This window comes from Cryptococcus neoformans (genome assembly GCF_000091045.1).
Source record: "Cryptococcus neoformans var. neoformans JEC21 chromosome 6 sequence".
NCBI classification, from domain to species: Eukaryota; Fungi; Basidiomycota; class Tremellomycetes; order Tremellales; family Cryptococcaceae; genus Cryptococcus; species Cryptococcus deneoformans.
Genome location: NC_006691.1, coordinates 27,501 through 45,038, shown reverse-complemented (window position 1 = coordinate 45,038; position 17,538 = coordinate 27,501). Strand labels below are relative to the sequence as shown.

General features: G+C 48.9%; 5 protein-coding genes and 1 non-coding gene across 6 annotated transcripts in view; 4 read left to right on the top strand and 2 right to left on the bottom strand.

Annotated features, from left to right (window-relative positions):
- Positions 1-45: 45 nt before the first annotated feature.
- CNF00140 (conserved hypothetical protein) lies at positions 46-3,388 on the top strand. Its single transcript, XM_571284.2, has 8 exons — positions 46-605; positions 677-769; positions 825-1,186; positions 1,236-1,783; positions 1,835-2,211; positions 2,264-2,416; positions 2,468-2,652; positions 2,721-3,388. Exons 1-8 carry the CDS (start codon positions 50-52, stop codon positions 2,790-2,792), a joined length of 2,346 nt encoding a protein of 781 aa, XP_571284.1. The 5' UTR covers positions 46-49; the 3' UTR covers positions 2,793-3,388.
- Positions 3,389-3,471: 83 nt separating this feature from the next.
- On the bottom strand, positions 3,472-5,816 carry CNF00130 (expressed protein). Its single transcript, XM_024657315.1, has 10 exons — positions 5,668-5,816; positions 5,361-5,615; positions 5,184-5,309; positions 4,980-5,143; positions 4,694-4,930; positions 4,517-4,643; positions 4,230-4,475; positions 4,057-4,182; positions 3,837-4,000; positions 3,472-3,785 (listed from the first exon to the last, which is right to left on the bottom strand). Exons 1-10 carry the CDS (start codon positions 5,784-5,786, stop codon positions 3,523-3,525), a joined length of 1,827 nt encoding a protein of 608 aa, XP_024513071.1. The 5' UTR covers positions 5,787-5,816; the 3' UTR covers positions 3,472-3,522.
- A 174-nt stretch (positions 5,817-5,990) lies between these two features.
- On the top strand, positions 5,991-7,594 carry CNF00125 (hypothetical protein). The gene is made up of 3 exons (XM_024658548.1): positions 5,991-6,417; positions 6,468-7,359; positions 7,412-7,594. The coding sequence occupies exons 1-2, from the start codon at positions 6,060-6,062 to the stop codon at positions 7,355-7,357; spliced, it is 1,248 nt and encodes a 415-aa protein (XP_024514476.1). The 5' UTR covers positions 5,991-6,059; the 3' UTR covers positions 7,358-7,359; positions 7,412-7,594.
- Positions 7,595-7,990: 396 nt separating this feature from the next.
- Positions 7,991-10,777, top strand: CNF00120 (conserved hypothetical protein). Its single transcript, XM_571281.1, has 11 exons — positions 7,991-8,407; positions 8,472-8,549; positions 8,618-8,708; positions 8,760-8,943; positions 8,996-9,247; positions 9,328-9,406; positions 9,469-9,565; positions 9,618-9,693; positions 9,799-10,110; positions 10,185-10,207; positions 10,423-10,777. The coding sequence occupies exons 1-11, from the start codon at positions 8,031-8,033 to the stop codon at positions 10,537-10,539; spliced, it is 1,686 nt and encodes a 561-aa protein (XP_571281.1). The 5' UTR covers positions 7,991-8,030; the 3' UTR covers positions 10,540-10,777.
- A 276-nt stretch (positions 10,778-11,053) lies between these two features.
- On the bottom strand, positions 11,054-11,151 carry CNF00110. The gene has a single exon. It is a non-coding gene; the product is annotated as a tRNA-Glu (tRNA).
- Positions 11,152-14,880: 3,729 nt separating this feature from the next.
- The window catches only part of CNF00100 (3' tRNA processing endoribonuclease, putative), a 3,822-nt gene continuing 1,164 nt past the window's right edge, over positions 14,881-17,538 (top strand). Inside the window, exons 1-5 of the mRNA XM_024657314.1 lie at positions 14,881-15,199; positions 15,251-15,353; positions 15,409-16,270; positions 16,327-16,995; positions 17,093-17,352. Of these exons, the coding sequence (XP_024513069.1) occupies positions 14,974-15,199; positions 15,251-15,353; positions 15,409-16,270; positions 16,327-16,995; positions 17,093-17,352 (2,120 nt within the window). The 5' untranslated portion in view covers positions 14,881-14,973. The remainder of the gene's footprint in view (positions 15,200-15,250; positions 15,354-15,408; positions 16,271-16,326; positions 16,996-17,092; positions 17,353-17,538) is intronic.

The window sequence follows — 17,538 nt, the reverse complement described above, 5'->3', positions numbered from 1 at the left end:
CGCCGCCCCGCCCCACGCCCCGGGCTCGTACAGGCTGCCTCCAGGCGCCATGACCCCCTCGCGCGACTCGGCACTCGCCTCCGCATCCGCCTCCCGCGCCCAGAGCTACAAGGGGTCCCCCAGCATCAACCCGCGGTACTCGACCGGCAACCCTGCGTCCACGCCGCCGTTAGCCGCGAACGGCGTCCCCCCACCGCGGCCTAATCGCGCAGGCACGCTGCCGCTCGACCTCTCGCTCGATAGGGATCCCAGCCCGCAACCTGCGTCTGCCCGCTCACCCGCCTCCCAGCTGCCGCCCGTCCTGCCGTCCCCCGCCGTATCCCCCGGCGTATTCTCCCCGCCGACGCTGGGCCAGCCATTCGCCGCCCCTGTTGGCCCCGCGCCTGGCAACCCGTATTTCCCCAGCGCGACCGCCGCGATCGAAAAGGGCATGGAGGACGTCAAGATGTCCGGCCCCGTCGGGGTCGGTGTACCCATGGGTGTCGTCGAACCGAGAGAAAAAGAGTTGCCACGTGAGCCCGGGTCGGCGGCGATGGGCGGGAGAAGCAGGAGTGGGACCGGGAGGAGCAGTAAGGATAAAAAGAGCATGTTTGGGTTCGTCTCTGGTACGTCTCTTTTCTCTCTTTCCCGAAGCGTTTTCTCGGGAGAGGAGATGGAGTGCTGACGAACGAGGTAGATTTACTAGGCAAGGACAAGCCGCCAGTGATTTCGAAACCGTATGATCCGGTGCATGTCACCCATGTCGGATTTGATTTCCAAACCGGAAAGTGTGCGTCCGGCCTTCTTTTTCTGGTATTGTGTGCACTGACAAGCGCGATATGTAGACACCGGTATGCCCCCCAAATGGCAGCAAGTCCTCGACGACAATGGCATCACCCAAGACGAGCAGGAACGAAACCCGAACGGCGTCATGGCCGTCGTGCAGTACCTGAAACATCAAGACGAAGGCGAAGATGAAGAAGAGGAAGTATGGGCAAAGATGAAGAATGCGCAACCGCCTGCGTTTCCTCCACCCTCTGCCGCGCCGTCGCAGCCGACAACGCCGGGAGGAGGGGTCGGGAGTAGAGAGATGAGTAGGGAACCGAGTAATGAGGCGCTCGGCGCAGCGGGAACACAGGTGGTCGATTTCACGTGTCCGAGAATGGCTCCTGCTCCGCCTACCAAGCCGTCCCTCAACCGAATGCTCGTGTGTTTTTTTTTCCAATTGTAGATGGAAAAAGTACTGACAGATATAGTCGGAACGACATGCGCCGGCTTCGCACCGACCGGCCGAACTCACCACCCCTGCCCCTCTGGCAGCCGCTCCTAGGGTGACACAGGCGTATTCTTCCGCATTATCGCATTCACCCCACCTCCCACCTCCTCATCCCACGTCGAGCGCTCCGCCGACCGCGCCCGCGCCGCATCTCGATAGGTCGTACTCCCAGCGTGCGCCGGTGTCTGGTACAAAGACAAAAGTGTTGGATCGGGCGAATACGACGAGGTCGCCGGGATCGAGTGCGGGGATAGCGCAGGGCGCGGGCACGGGCGTGGGTTTGACGAAATCGCAAAGTCAGTCGGGACATAAATCGCGCGATCCATCGAGAGAACCAAAAGATTCAGCTTCTTCCTCTGGCGGATTATCGAGAAACCAAACGACGACGCGACAGCAGCAAGGGGCGACTCCCCGTAGAAGGGAAAAGGAGAAGAAGGAGAATGAAGACGTGATAAGGCAGTTGAGGATGATATGTACACCCGGAGACCCGAATTTGGTGTACAAGAATTTCAGAAAGATTGGTCAGGGGTGCGTCCGATTGGTATGCAGATGAAAACACGGAGGCTAACACGAAAACAGTGCGTCGGGCGGTGTATACACCGCGATAGATCGTCAAACTCTGCCGGTCGCTATCAAACAGATGAACCTCGAAAAACAGCCGAAACAGGATCTCATCATCAACGAAATCCTCGTCATGCGCGAATCTGCCCATCCAAACATTGTAAACTTTAAAGACTCGTACCTCTGGCAAGGCGATCTGTGGGTGGTGATGGAGTACATGGAAGGAGGCAGTCTGACAGATGTGGTGACGGCGCATTGTATGAGTGAAGCGCAGATTGCGAGTGTGAGCAGAGAGGTTTGCGAGGGCCTGAGACATTTACATAGTAAAGGGGTGATACATCGCGATATCAAGAGTGATAACATCTTGTTATCCCTGAATGGTGATGTCAAGCTTAGTAAGTTTGTTTCGATCTCTTATTTTTATTCACTGCTGACGATAAGAAATAGCCGACTTTGGTTTCTGCGCGCGTATTGCCGACCCGACGACGACGAAGCGGACGACCATGGTGGGCACACCGTATTGGATGGCGCCAGAGGTGGTGTTGCGGAAAGAGTATGGGCCGAATGTTGATATTTGGAGTCTGGGTATTTTGGCGATCGGTATGTCGTCTGGGTCGGGACTTGATTGGGCTAATTTTTTTTTTTATTTAGAAATGCTCGAAGGCGAACCGCCATACCTTACCGAAAACCCGGTGAGGGCGCTCTACCTCATCGCTACAAACGGTACACCCAAAATCAAGGATTGGGACAAGCTTTCGACCGTGTTTAGGGATTACTTCAAGGTCACCCTCCAGGTTGATCCGGCCAAGAGACCGACGGCGGCGGCGATATTAAAGGTGAGTCGCGCGTCGTGTGTTACCCAAAAAAGATGGAAAGAGGCTGATGGAGAAATGATTTTTAAAAGCATGAATTCTTCAAGCATACAGCCCCGTTGATATCATTAGCGCCTATGATCCGATCGTCGCGCAAGAGTTAGACCGGCGACTCTTGCTCGTATCGTCATATCATCGTAGATCCCACCCATCGACCATCGCCCCTTCCCTTGTCATTTTTATTCTTATTTTTTTTTGGCCGCTACTGCATTTGCACAAAGGCGGCCTCTGTATATTCAAGATCGAACCACATCCGAGCAAAAGGAGAAACAAAAAGAGGGAGAAAGGAAAAAAAAAGACCTTCAACTGTGTATACTTTCACCACCAATCACCTTTTTTGCAAAAGCATTTTTTTTTTCAGCCTCGACCGAAAAGAAGAAACGCTCGGCAGTGCAATACGTGTTAATCTCTCTTCTTTTTGTCATTCTTTCGTTTCAGCTTTGCGTGGATTTCCCTGTAGATTTTTATATTTCATTTTGGATTCGGGCTTCTTCCCAACCTCTTTTTTTTTTTTTTTTCCCCGTTTCGTTTTCTTCTTCTTCAGAGGTGAGGGGAAGATGTGGAGAGGAGAAATATTGATGACGGGTTAAAGATTGTTTTAGATCAGGGTGTGGAAGAGAAGGGGATATGAGGGAGATTTGTGTGAATATATATATATATTTTAGACTTATCGGGAAATGCGATATTTGTGCTCAATATACAATTTTCCAAGCACATGATACTGCTTTACTTTAGTAGCGCCATACACTTTATTCGAGGGGAAATATCCAAGCACATGATACATGCTCCGGTTATCCATCATACCACTTCATTCTTCGTCTCACCCCTTTCTGTCTACATAAAGGTGAACGGCTCATGCAGCTCCTCCATATCTTGCTCCCTTGGCCATATATTCGGTCCAAAATGCTTCATTGTCTCCCTATCCGGTATCGGCAGTTTCTTACTCGCTGGCGCGTCTGCGTACATCATGTCCTTTGGTAAATCACTCAAGAGTTCAGCCTGCTTGACAAAAAATGTTCGAACATCGGTCACTTGCTTTTCCAGATCGTTACCGCCGCCAAGCCGAGACAAGTAAAAGTTGTCCTTTGCACGAAGGCCTATACGGAATTATCAGCAAAAATAGACCAGTGCGAAAAAGAGTAACTTGCAAGCATTCTTCACCGTGCTCACAGTGGCATATTCCCTCTCCTCAAATGCTGCCCACGCACATCTATACGCCAGACCCCTGAACCCAGCCGAGCCCATTTCATCTCCAGGCTCTTTTCCAATTCCAATGAAGGCTGCCGAAAGATTACACCATAGTGCTGATTCGCTTGAGGGGAAAAAGTATTTAGCCAACGCACATGCAACGTCAAAGAGGATACATACAACTTGCCGAGATCGGCGCGGATGGGATCTGAAGGGGCGAGGGCGGTTGTGTGATAAGGGAGAATCATGCTCCACGCAAAGAGGTACTCGGCGGCGGCTTCCAGAATGTCTCCTCGTCGGTAGATCCTGTTTTTATTAGTTTCTTCAGTCTCAAAACAGGTCGCAGGACTTACTTATTCGCATTCGCCTTCTTAAGCTCTGCGATCGCCACCTTTTCTTTCAAAGGCCGTTCATCCACCGGCTTACCCTTGATCATCTTCATGAAAAGGTCAAACTCCACATCTCCTATCGTGCTCAACATGATAGTCCGGAGAATGTCGAATTTGGCAAGTCGAAGATTGTTGAGCTCCCTGCGTCTTCCAGAACTTGAGAGTTCATACATGACACGAAGGTAGGGGTGTAGGATATCCATCTCAAAGCTAGGGATACAGTCAGTGACGTTCGGACAAGGTGTACGTACCTTTCAAGGCCCTTGTGCCATTCTCCGATCGGAAGGTCTCCCCATCCCGCCCAAAGCTCATACGGTGTGAGGTCTCGAGGTTTCTTCCGTTGTTCCATCGTTTCAACAGGAGGCGGACGAAGGATAGCTGTATAACGTTAGCAAGGCTTGACGTGATGAAGGACAAACATAATGTACGGGGTAAAGCTTGAATCCAGTCCTGCGCCCAAGCCCTAGGGCCGAATGTTTGTAAAACCGCGAGAGACGGAGGTGCAATCTTGAGCTCTGCATCGAGATCTTTGAAAAGGGTATCCTTGGATATATTTTCGAGAGCTTTGCATTGCTGGGTATAGTACTGTGACATCTGCTGATATTGCGGAGCCAGCTTCTGATTTGAGCCGTGGAGCTTTCTGAGAGTTTCATTTGCGCGAAGCACTGGTACGAACATCAGCACTAGCAACACAGAAGTATGCGCCTAAATTACAAGCATTTCGCACCGTGGTCGCCGCTGCAAACTCGCGTAGCTCAAAAGTCACCCAAGCACACCTCAGAGCCATCCTTGTAAACTTTCTTTCCCCATCTTTCTTCGAAATGGCCTTGCTGAGGGTGATGCAAGTAGCGGACATGTTTGCAAAGACGACAGCCTCGCTGTGTTTGGTCAGCTCTGCCAATGAATCAAGAGACGTACAGATATCCAAGCCTCGGCCGGTTGGGGTCGCATTCTGGTAGAGCTTCAACGTGATGTGGGAGAACTTCCTTCCAGGCCGTGGTATACCCTTTAAGCGCTTCTTGAAAATCACCATCGCGATACTTCCTGTGAGTCCAATCAACTTGGCTATCAGCGTTGAGTATCAAATGAGCTCACTTGTTTGCCTTTTCTTTCAAATTTTCGAGCTCATCTAGCCTCTTCGCCAGTGGCTTTTGAAGATTACCAAACTTGGTATTTTGATAACTCCTGCTGAAGGACATACCTCGGTCGTCGAATGGTGTCATCAACTTTTCGGCAGTTTCCCATATCGACGCCTTGGCCAACCGGAGACTATGAAGGTCGGCGGATGCACCGGGGGACATAAGATCATAAGTAATTCGCATGCTGCTGTAATGAGTAGGGGTGCTGTAGCTATGGGAACATCAGCTATAGTCACTGAAAGTCAAATTGAAGGATGACGTACTCATCGAGATCATACAGAATATCCGCTGGGAGTTTGTCAAACTTGCCCCACGCCATCCAGAGCTCATCATCACTGAGTTCCCTAGGCTGCATGTACTCTTCAATGACCTCGTCAGCCATGTCGTCGAATGTTAAATGTCAAAATTGAAAAACACGAAGAAGAGAGTAACGAAATCGGTGGACTCTCTACCACCGACCGACACAAGCGTCAGGTCAGGTTACCTGACGGATACGTAAATAAGTTTAGTGTTTGGCTCCGGCCTGGCCTCGCGACTGTTTTCAGCATTTCCCTGACTTTTGTACAAACAATGTATGGGAAAAACATGTTCCTGTTTTCGTCGTCTCATATTGTGATTGCCCCCCTCCTCTGGACAATTTCTTTATCACCTCCATATGTCTGTTATAAATAATATCGGTACCTTAACCCAAACCATGGATGACTCGGTCCTCGAGCTGCCCCTTCGCTCGCAGAATAACCTCGTAGATCGCTCAATTGAAGAGGCGACAACATACTCTCCGCCTCCGCCGTACAACATGCAGCTTTCGGCATTTCCCAGTCAGCCAAAAGAGGTCACAGAAGCGCTTTTAGAAGGACAAGTAAATTGTTCTGGAGAGAGAAATACATGTGAGGGGCAAACACGAGGAAATAATCTGGGTACAGATAATCTCGAGGCTAAAAGCCAGAGCGCAATTCTATATCTCGACAAGTACGAGAAAGTGAGGCATTCAGGTCGCCATCGCTGGAGTCTCGGTAAGCATGATGAGAGTCTCCTTGGATAGAGTGCTTACACGGCGTCCCAGATACGACCGATACCGATCTGACTCTCGTCGACATCCCCTCCTCTCCTCAATGCTCTACTATCAAAGGCATGCGCCCACTTTTGCTTCCCTCTCGCCTTCAACAATCATCATCCTCCATATCAAATAAATCGAAAATGACGAATACATACGCTCTACCAAGAGACCGACCTCCCATGAGATCTACGTACAGCTACATGGGAGATAAAGAGGATATTACTGGCGATAGGATGGTGCGCTGCGGGAGAGGGATGATAGCGCGACGGGGATTAGGGGCCGACTTCAAGTTGACGCGAAATGAGAAAGAAGAACGGATATATGGTGCTGTATTATGTCTTCCATCAGACATGGGCCTTGGTTTGTCAAGCGAAAGCGATACTGAAAGCGAAGCATCCTTCTCCCCGCCCATTCCTATCCCTTCGGACGTCTCATTTGCTCTCTCCTCCCTCGCCGACTTCTTGTCGCCCACCGATCCACACTCATTAATGAGCCCAAAAGATAAGGAAGGTCCATCTTCAAAAGGCTGTTTGCAAGCACCAGGATCACCGTCAAAAGGGTCTGGGAGGAGAATGGCATGGGCGAAAAACGTGGAAGCAAGATTAGAAGCAGACCGGGAAGGAATGGTGCCAGTTGCGAGGTTCGTCCCAAGCGCCATTTCAAGCACCAGTACGGGGTGGTTTTCGTTATTCCTTTCCTTCTTTTTCAAGCAGCCTCAGCACCGACCAAAACCTCCTAAACCCACACCAGCTCCTAATATCCCGCTTCACATCCTTCTGCTTTTGCTTGAAATCATCTCGACGATAGCTAGGGGAATCAAGTACGCTGTGCTGACGGGGGTGAAGGTATGGGTTGTAATGGAAGTTGTTTGGCGTGGAATAGAATCAGAAGTATAGTTGTAAGTGCTTTATCACTGATACTGGTGGTGCATAGCTGATGAGGGTATGCAGAAGAGAAAATTGTTTTGATACGTGTTGTATATTACGGGGTATATACATAAAAAAACTGTCACCACTTTTAAGAGTCTCGGGTTCCTCGATAATCAGTAAAGTTTGTTGTAACAGTTGAAGAGATGATGAGTATCAGGTCATTATACTGGGGTTGGTAGGGAATCATGATGGATTAATTTCCGGTGCACGCAAATGGCGGGAGGCACGTTGCCAACAAGGAGCTTGACACGGCGTTGCTTCAGGCTGTTGTGGAGGGTGCTGTCAACACTCATGTTGAAGTGGGTAAGACTGGTATAGGTGCCTGTGTAGCCTTCTTATATGTGTACATGATGATCTCAGGTGAAGAAACCAATGCGTGATAAATGAACTGTGGATACTTAAAGCGGGCAATGTTCCTACCCCCCCACCGTCGACGGAGCCATTCTTCGTTCGTTCAGACTCGCTCACTCGCCCGATGTGAGAAGATGAATAAATATTTTACGTAATATCTCGGTGTGGTACCACTGGTACCCGATTGCTCAACACATATATAATAGAAGATGGCTGCCATCTTGTTTCGTTCTCCGTTCGCTCCCTACTCGATCCAACTGTGTCACTAACTGTACCGGCATAATCCGTCATGTACTACCTTTTTCTTCTCCTGTCTTCCCTCTTAATTCTGTCTACTCTTGCCAAACCAACCCTCGATCCACAGCTTCACCGTCAACTCCTCTTGAATGGTCGCCCACAGATAGGTCTTTGGAAGGCTTTACTTCAGGAACAAGTCGCTCGCGAAGCTTCAACCTCCGAGAGCAACGTCGATCATCAGCGGCCGTTCCAAACCATCAAACCATCCTCGTCTATTTTTGAACCCTACTGTTTTCCTCAGTTTATCAGCCACTTTGATGAGTCTGTGAACGGGACATTCTGCCAACGATACTGGGTTGACGCAAGCTCGTACAGACCGGGAGGTCCGATATACCTTCTTGATGGAGGTGAGACAAGTGGAGAATATCGGTAAGTACCCCCTTTCTCAATGAACGTCCAAAAGCTAATCATGACTTCTCACGGCACTTGCTAGGTTGCCATTCCTAGAGAAGGGTATTCTCGATATCTTGAGTAACGCCACGGGAGGACTTTCCGTAGTTCTTGAACATCGGTGAGTCCTTTATCCCCTACATTGATTGCTCCACAGAGCTCACTGAATGACATGAATGACGACGTTAGTTATTATGGCGAATCAGTCCCCGTCTCGTCCTTCTCCACGGACGATCTCCGTTTCCTCAACAACGCTGAAGCCCTTGAAGATTCAGCCTACGTATGTTCCTCTACTCGCCTTATGTCCTGTATTTTCTAACGCCTATGGAAGTTTATTGAAAATTTCAAACTCCCCGCCTCTCTCTCCAATGCCCTTCCATTCGAGCTCGAAGAAACCGCTTTCCACCCCAACAATACCCCATGGATATACTACGGAGGCTCGTACGCCGGTGCTCGTGCGGCGCATATGAGGGTTCAATACCCAAATCTAGTATGGGGAGCAATCGCTTCTAGTGGTTAGTCTTGCGCTTTCATTTCATTTCCATCACTCATTGACTCTTTTCCAAGCCGTCACCCACGCTCAGATCGATTTCCCCCAATACTATGACCCGATCCAAGAATACGGTCCACCGGAGTGTATATCCACCCTTCGACGGGCCATCATCTTCATTGACAACATCCTCGATCATCCTCGAGCGACGGGTTTCCCACAGTTGCTGAAGGGGCTTTTTGGATTGGGAGCATTGGAGGATGATGATTTCGCGGATGTGATTAGCAGTCCTCTGGGATACTGGCAGGAAAAGAACTGGGATCCCGCTGGTATGTCTCCTCAGCCTCTTATATTCCTTATTATTGTTGGTATGGACTGATATACGGGTGTGTCAATCGATATAATATAGTCGGCTCAACCGAGTTTTACAACTTTTGTGATGCTCTTACTGCTGGTGGGGCTGGAACTAAAATTGGCTTGATCAGAGTGTATGTCCCAGTCACCCTTCTCTTGCGGTTCCATCAAAGACTGACTTCCCTTTGACTTGTAGACCAGCCTCCGTCTTGAACTATGCTAAATACATCAAAGAAAACATAGTTTCGAAATGCCCTCGGACTCCTGGTGAACCTGATTCCGACATTGTGGTTGTATGTCTCATCTCTTACATCCATCTTCCATTGCCAATTAACGATGATCAAGTGCTTTGGCACAAAGGACCCGGAAAAGTTTAGAGAAACCGATCTCAGCCAGACTTGGAGACTGTGGTTATTCCAAGGTACGCCTTCCCTCCCATCTCCCACTTCACATCTTCCATCTCCCATCTTCCATCTCTCCCATGGCCTCTCTCAAGACTCCACTCACACTCACCTCCCTTCCTTAGTCTGTACCCAATGGGGCTACTTTATGCCCGCACCTCCTTCGCCCTCTCCACGAATCCTCTCATCCCGCCTCACATTAGCCTACACCTCCGCCATCTGCCCTCTTGCTTTTCCTCCCGGCGAACACTTCTCCATCCCCTCCGAGCCGGATGTGGAGGAGGTAAACAGAAGAGGTGATTATGCGATCGAGGCGGATAGGTTGGCTTTTGTTGATGGGGATAGGGATCCTTGGAGACCGATGACGCCGCAGAGGAATGGAACGAGAGGGAAGAAAGGGGGGATGGATATGAATAAGCCGGGATGGATTATATATGGTAAGTGATAGTGTCTTTTGATACTTCGCTGTGATGAAGATCATGGCGTGTGCTGATTACTGAGATTGGGTCAGATGGCGTGCATCATTATGACGAGGTATGTCCCCGCTTCCATTGTCCATACCATGATGAAATAGTTGGCTGATGGCTCTTTCCTTAATTTGTTTTATCCTCTCAATTTTTCATATACGCTTGGTGTCCCACAATCACCGCCAAACTCCTCACTCTATGCTATGTTTCGTAACTATTAACCTCTATAACAACCTTAAATTCATTAACTGAATCACCTACCACACGCATGAAACAAAAAAGAACGGGCTCACGCAACATGAAGCTGAACCAGCTCGTATTCAGGCAGTGCACGAATGGGAGAAGATGTTTGTGAGCGCGTGGCTGGAGGAATGGAAGATCAAAAAGGGGATGGCGTAGAAAGAAGTGGTATGAACCCGATCCGCCAATGCAAACAGGTTGACCGGTGAGAAGATCAGTCATATCTTTCTACTACAAGCCGATCCCCCTAAAGCCTCACCCTTAATATCCTCTTCTGCCAAACTGCCATCCATCATCATCGACCTCTTCGTTCCTCCCTAAGCAAGCTCACTCGAGTCTCTAAAAACTGTGCATGTGCGATGAATAGTCTTTTGAAAATCATGTACTCCGGTCATAAGATGCAAGCAGTTATAAGAAGTTGTACGAAACGCTTTACCGAGCAGTAGTTGGGCCATCACGATCGTCGAAAACCGAATAGGAGAGCAATTAAAATGCATGCTATGCAGTTCGGAGAAAGTCAACGACGTCTTGGCTCTCACGGGCTCTTCCCATCCATATAAAATGAATAGCTTTAGTGTTCCGAAAGTATATGTTATGCAATCGATTTATCAAATAAGCTATCAAAAGGAAAAAACAAACAGTGAAACGAAACAAAAATAGACAGTAAAAAGTATTCTCCAGCAGGGAGTTGAACCCTGGTCTACCGCGAACAGAAATCGAAAGTTCTCGAAAACTGAGAAGCGGTTATACTAACCGTTATACTACTGAAGAAACTTAACTTTAGAGGTAAATAATCAATCTAGTTATCACCTATAACGGTTTGTCCTATCGACCCTACGTAGCATAATAAATTAAGGGCTAAACAAACAGCAGCAGTAATTGCTCGAGACGAATTATTAGCTTGTTTTTAGTCTTCATCTCGAAGTCTGGCTCTGTACTCGTCTTCATCTGCTTTCTAATCCCTTACGCCAATTAGTTAGGTTTATTTTTTTTGGTTTTTTCTGATCCAAGCCATCCGCCTTTCGACTACGTAGGATGCTCTTGTATATGCGGAATGATGGTGTATGCCGAATATATATATAAATAATTCACAATTTTTCTAGGGATGTGCGACGTTTTCTGCATTCTTCTACCTATGCGAATATTTCTTACCGCTGATCTAGATAAACGAGACTTGGTCAACGTTGCTATGTGATCATAATAATGGTGTGGTGAAGATACTTCGTTGAAACGACAGAACGATTTGTAATATAAGAGACATCCATCCATGCATTACAGACGGAACATTTGAGAAAGTGAGAAAGATGTATCGTTCACCCTTCAATTCCCCGCCAATCCAAAATAAGCAAGGCGCCGACCGAACGGCAAGAAGACTGCTGTAACGAACCTCCGTCTTGGGTTAGAAGAGGGAGACTTGCGTTAATCTGAGCGCCTCCGAGCACCTGAGTGTCGTGAGAGTAGTGACAATCAAGCGACTCTATAGTTATGAGATAATCAGCAAGATGAACGATGAGGGCTGAATGGGAAGTTTTGCTTACCTATAAGGAGGAGTTCTTGGAGAAGAAGAGAAAACAGGAAAATAAATTTCGTTTGGCGGCTGCTGCTGCTGCTGCTGGGTTCGTGGAGGTGGCACGTGGCACTGTGGGAATTCCTCGCCTGATTTTCGAGGTCGCAACGCGGAAGGAGCCGCTCTGCGACTGGCTTGAAACGACGGAATCAGACGGTATTTTGGGGGTTCAGGCAGGGGATAGGCCACATGGCACCCGCATGCGTCTGCGGCAGATTCAGACCGCATGAAATCCAGTTTCAGGCAGGCGTCAGGGAACATTCCAGGCTGGGTTCAGAGCAGGTACAGAATTATGGATACATGCATTCGTCACGTGATCAATTGGGATCCTATGGATGCCGGCATCCAATGCTTTCTCGACTGTCCTTCCACTTTCTATCTGTAATGCATAGACATTTCTCGAAGGTTCCACAATCCCCCCCCCTACACCCGTGCAATGCTATATAAGTGACTTCTAGAGCCCGTAATTCGTTGCTCCTTTCCTTGCGATTCATACCATCTCTACCCTCCCCAATTGCTGATCTTCACGTTACCTACATTCTACCACCCCCTTCTACTGACACACATCCTTCAGCATGGCCCCTTCTTCCACTCAGGATCTTCGTACTCAAATGGGACCCGGGATACCAACCGTTACCGTTCGTCAGCGCCATCACTCGCGTTCGACAAATCACCTACCGCGTTCCCCTCCCTTTCCCCCGTTACCCCAGCTAGGTCCTTCTTCGCCCACCCTAAACCGCCCAATGTGATCCAGCCCATCGATGATCCCATTCTCTCCATCGATAGCCCGGCCGATGCGGCTGCTTGTCTCGATATGCTCGAGAAGAACTTGGACGCTCGCTCTTCTTTCCAGCAGCGACCTATGACAACGTTCCGAGAGCAGGACTTCAGCAACGGCCCCGCCATGGCTCAAGCTCTTGGTCGTCACTTGCCTCAAGCCATGACCGACCTTATAGAAATCATGAACAAGATCGACTGGTTAAATTCCTGCCTGAGGTCCTCCCTTGCTGTCGCTCGTTGCTATCAAAAAGCTTTCGTCAGTGTGATGGAGGATATGGAAGAGCTAAAGGTGCAGATGTCAGCGCTGGAACGAGCTAACAATATCCAAGGGATAGAGGAGGATAGAATGAGGAAGCGAAGGAAGACCAGTGCCTAGCCAAAGAACAGAGCTTGAGGTGAGTCCTGACTGTTGGTTATGATGAATTGAGCTCATTGCTTGCCTTGAATGTAGGACTGGGTCCACGCAAACGTGCGCAGGATCATCGATATGCCTCCTTCCGGTGACAAAAGCCTGTATTCAAAAGACAAATGGCCCAACTACGATCCCGAGGAAGCTCCTAACGGTTATGTCGAAGATCCCGAAAGCAGGAAGGTCTTGTGGAGGCCAAACTGGGAGAACTTGAGGAACGCCTTGTGAGTAGCATCTTTAGGACCTTTCCCATAGCAGCTACTGATTTCTCGGAATTAGCTTCGGTAACCTCGTTGATGTAGCTGTCAAGGCCTGTGAAGACGATAGGAAGAGCCTTAAACTCGAGTGTCCTTCGACGGAGGAAACCAGGGATCGAGTGGTGGCCTACTTGAAGAACATCGCCAAACGCAAGTGCGGCAAGCAATCCAAGAAGGAGGCGGATGAGAAGAGGATCCTGGGAAGGACGCGTACTGTGTGAGTATTTGGTCAGTTTCTCAGGCGCAGGTCAGTCACTAATGCCACTTTGCAGTTCCGTCAGTGGATCAAGAAAAACTGGGGGTCACTCTCTCTCAGCAAATGCCGCGAGGCGTCTGATGACCCTCTGCCGACGTTAGTAACTGATTATGGATAGAAGGTGAGGCGTGTGTAGAAGAAATGGTAGGGGCCGGGAGACGATGAGAACCAAAGGGCCCGTTGTTAGTAGCTAGAGGAGTCGTTGTGAATGGGCGAGGTGATTGAGGGGACTGGGGTAACAAATGATCCAAGGGTCCCTGGAGGGGAAGGAGGTCGCGGTGGTCAAGTCATGTCCGGTACCGCATAACTTTGCCAGCGACAGGACAGAGAGGACATCGGCAGCGGACTAGAGTTTTGAAAGGCTACACCGATGCGATGTCAGACAGATATACCGACTTAACCTCTCGTCTAATGTACTCACAATATTCATCCCTTCACTTATAGATTGAGCCTCAATGGGCCCATCTCTTGAATAAGGCTTATAAGGCCGACTATGGGAAAGATGTGAGCAGGTCTTCGTGCTGCATGCTAGCTTCGCGAGGTGATGGTAATTGGGACCCCTACTCACCGGAAGGAGCTCAAGAAGCCTGAAGGAGCCATGGTTTTAACTTCAGAGAAAGGGCGAGACAGTGAAGTTGAGTAGATACACTAGCCTATCGCCACCCCGCCAAGTCAGCAAAGTCATGTACAGTATGAGATTTCCTCTCGTCGACATACACGGATATCAGTCCGGAGAGACGCTGGGAGCCAAGCTTGTTGGTCAGATATTTTATAAGGATTGTGATGTGACTTGAGGGGTAAAACAGAGATAGAAGTATGTGGAACTTAAAAGAATTTGAGGAGAATCGTTTGGTGCTCGGAGTTCGTACTGAGGTATGAAACGTGGGTTTCAGACGAGGAATCAGACGTGGTCCGGTATGTCACCCGCATGAACCAAACAAAAATCAGATGGCCTGCGCCGCCCCAGTTGCAGCCCGTCGGCAGGCGGCGTGCCGCGCCCTGCCGCGGCAGAATCATAGGCGTGCTCTGAAATTTTCGTCATGCCAGGTGGCAGGCCTTCCACGCCGTCTGCCGCGGAAGAGTCAGGCGACCCTTTCCCACAGTGTGGGACGACGAGCAATATTTCGCATGATGTGGCATTATTATTTTGGACCTCCACCACCACCCACCACCACCACCACCATCATGATGCTCTCTTTCCAAGATTTTGGCAAGTGTATGAACAGTTCCACAACTACATCTATACAACATATCGTTATTCATTCTGCTGTCTTCACGGTTAAGACAAGGCGCACGTCGCCATTTTACTACATCATCAAAGATCATGGCCAGTGCAGAGACTTATCAGCCGAATTGGGCTGTTCGAGCAGTAACCACACCAACAAAAGACACCGACCTCTGTCTATATGTCTCTTTCGATAACGTTCGCTTTTTGTTTGGATGCGGAGAAGGAACACAAAGAGCATTTGCACAGAAGAAAATTGGCTTCTCGAGACTGGGGGGTGTGTTTATTGGAAGTGGTGAGTTGAAAGGAAGAGGCGGGTTGCCTGGTAAGTGGATTCGTGTGTATAGCAACGGACGCTCTTCTGACCTATCCGCAGGTGTTTTGATGTCTGCATCAGATGCAGGTCTTTCAAAGATAGATGTTGTTGGCCCTCCGGACATATCTCAGTATTTAGCGACTTTACGATCATCCGTCATACGGTTCGTCCTCTGTTAGTCCAGCCGATACATGTCACTGATAACTCTTATTTCGCAGCGAAAATTTGACGGTTAACGTCATTCCATACCCAAGGGACGTTACTCCTGGTACACCGGTGAAGCTTTATGAGTCGAGGAATATAACCGTGCACGGTGTTGCCCTCATTCCTACGTTAGACCCGTTTTCAGCCACTGAGACCAATATGGTCTATCCTCCCTACGATCCCTATTCTGCCACATTCAATCCCAGTCACTTGTCGCCCGCTGATCTGCAAAAATGGTGTGATCATATTGTCCGGGATATGTTTCAAAATAATGCACAGGCTCGTCTTTCAAAACGAGCGCCTTCTGCTACTCCTTCACCTTCGACATCCCCTCGATTAGGCTCTCCGATTGGCTCGTCCAAGAGGCCGCGAACAAACAATGTCTTTCTAGCGCCGGATGGCACCATAAACGCTGCTCGTCCTGATCCCCGAGCTCCTCTGCCCTTACCCTCCGATTCCGACGTCGAGACACAAATGTTGTATATTTGCCAAGCCCCAGATGTTCGGGGTAAATTCGATGTCGCGAAAGCGAACACTCTTGGAGTACCTAATGGCCCTTTGAGAGGGAAGTTGACAAGGGGTGAATCGATCGAAGTGCCGGATCCAAATGTGGATGGCGGGACAAGGGTAGTAATGCCTGAGGATTGTTTGGTTGGAGGAGGAAAAGGAGGGACCCTTGTCATTGTAAATTGTACAGAAAAGACATTGCAAACGTTACTTGATGGTGACGCTTTGCATAAATGGCAGAAGGAGACGCCAACTGGGGAAAGAGAAGGTGAGGGAGGGATTGATGTGATGGTACACAGAGTGCCAAGAAGTGTTTGGGGAGACGAACGATACCAGGCTTGGATGCAATCTTTTGGAGAGAAGACGAAAGTAGGCGTCCACGTAGTGTATTATGAAGCAATATTAAGCTGACCATGTTTTTGTAGCATCTAATAGCGAATACAACTCCTGCTATCGATCATACCGTATTCAACTCTGCCGCATGGAACACCCTCCACCTTTCTCTAATCGAGCCTACAATCTTCCACCCACCATTCCTTCGCCATGCTTCTACTTCATTTCCCAGCTTTGAATCCAATTTGCCCTCCAACGTCACCTTCATTCATCCGAATGACTTTGTCAAGATGTATCCTCCTTCCCCACTAGAGACATTCCCGTGGCATGAGAAGGATTTACCTTTCACTGTCACTGAAAATCAAGCGGACGATGCAAGGGAGAAAGTAAAGAAAGAGAAAAAAGATTACGATGTAGTGTGTGAGAAGGCTAGGAGCATCGTCCGGCAACTCGACATGGAAAAGGCGAAGGCAAAAGAGACGGCTGATGAGGATGAACAGAGTGATGACATCGTAGTTACAACTCTTGGCACAGGCTCAGCCATCCCTTCTAAATACCGCAACGTCTCCTCAACACATCTGGCCATACCATCCCTCGGTGGTATACTCCTCGACGCCGGGGAAGGTACTTTGGGACAGCTGAAAAGAAGGTTTGGCGAGGGGTTGAAAAGTATCTTAGAAGAACTGAAGATGGTATTTGTGAGTCATATGCACGCCGACCATCATTTGGGAATGAACGCCGTACTAGAAGAGAGATTCAGAGTAAGTCCTTGTTGCGCAATCGCATTTTTCTCCGTTCATTTCCCCATTTTTTTTTTTGGCTGACGATTTCTCTTTCTCTCGTTTTCGTCATTTCTAGCTCGGCATCAATACACCTCTTTACATCATCGCTCCTTATTTGATTGCTCTTAACTTACAAGAAACGGCCACTTGGCAAGCCGTGGGGGCAGAGAAAGGACTGAAGAATGTTAGGTTTTTGTGTGTAGAAAGATTAGGTGAGAGGATGTCAGTGGATGTCACGGAAAAGGATAGTTCTCAGAAGGTCGAGTGGAGGCAGATGGAAGGGGGCGGGAAGAGAAGATGGCCATTTGTTCCTTTACATGGCTTCTCCGAGTCTGTGTGAGTTATTTTTGTCTCATGTTCAGCCCTTTTTCATTTATGCTGATCAAAGCTTATCGACTAATCGATCCACATCTGTCGTCACCTTAAACTCCCGTATTAACTCATTGTCCGATGACACACCTATAAATAATGTTACTCATTGACTTTGTGGCTTGTCTCATCCCCCTCCATATCGCACCATCG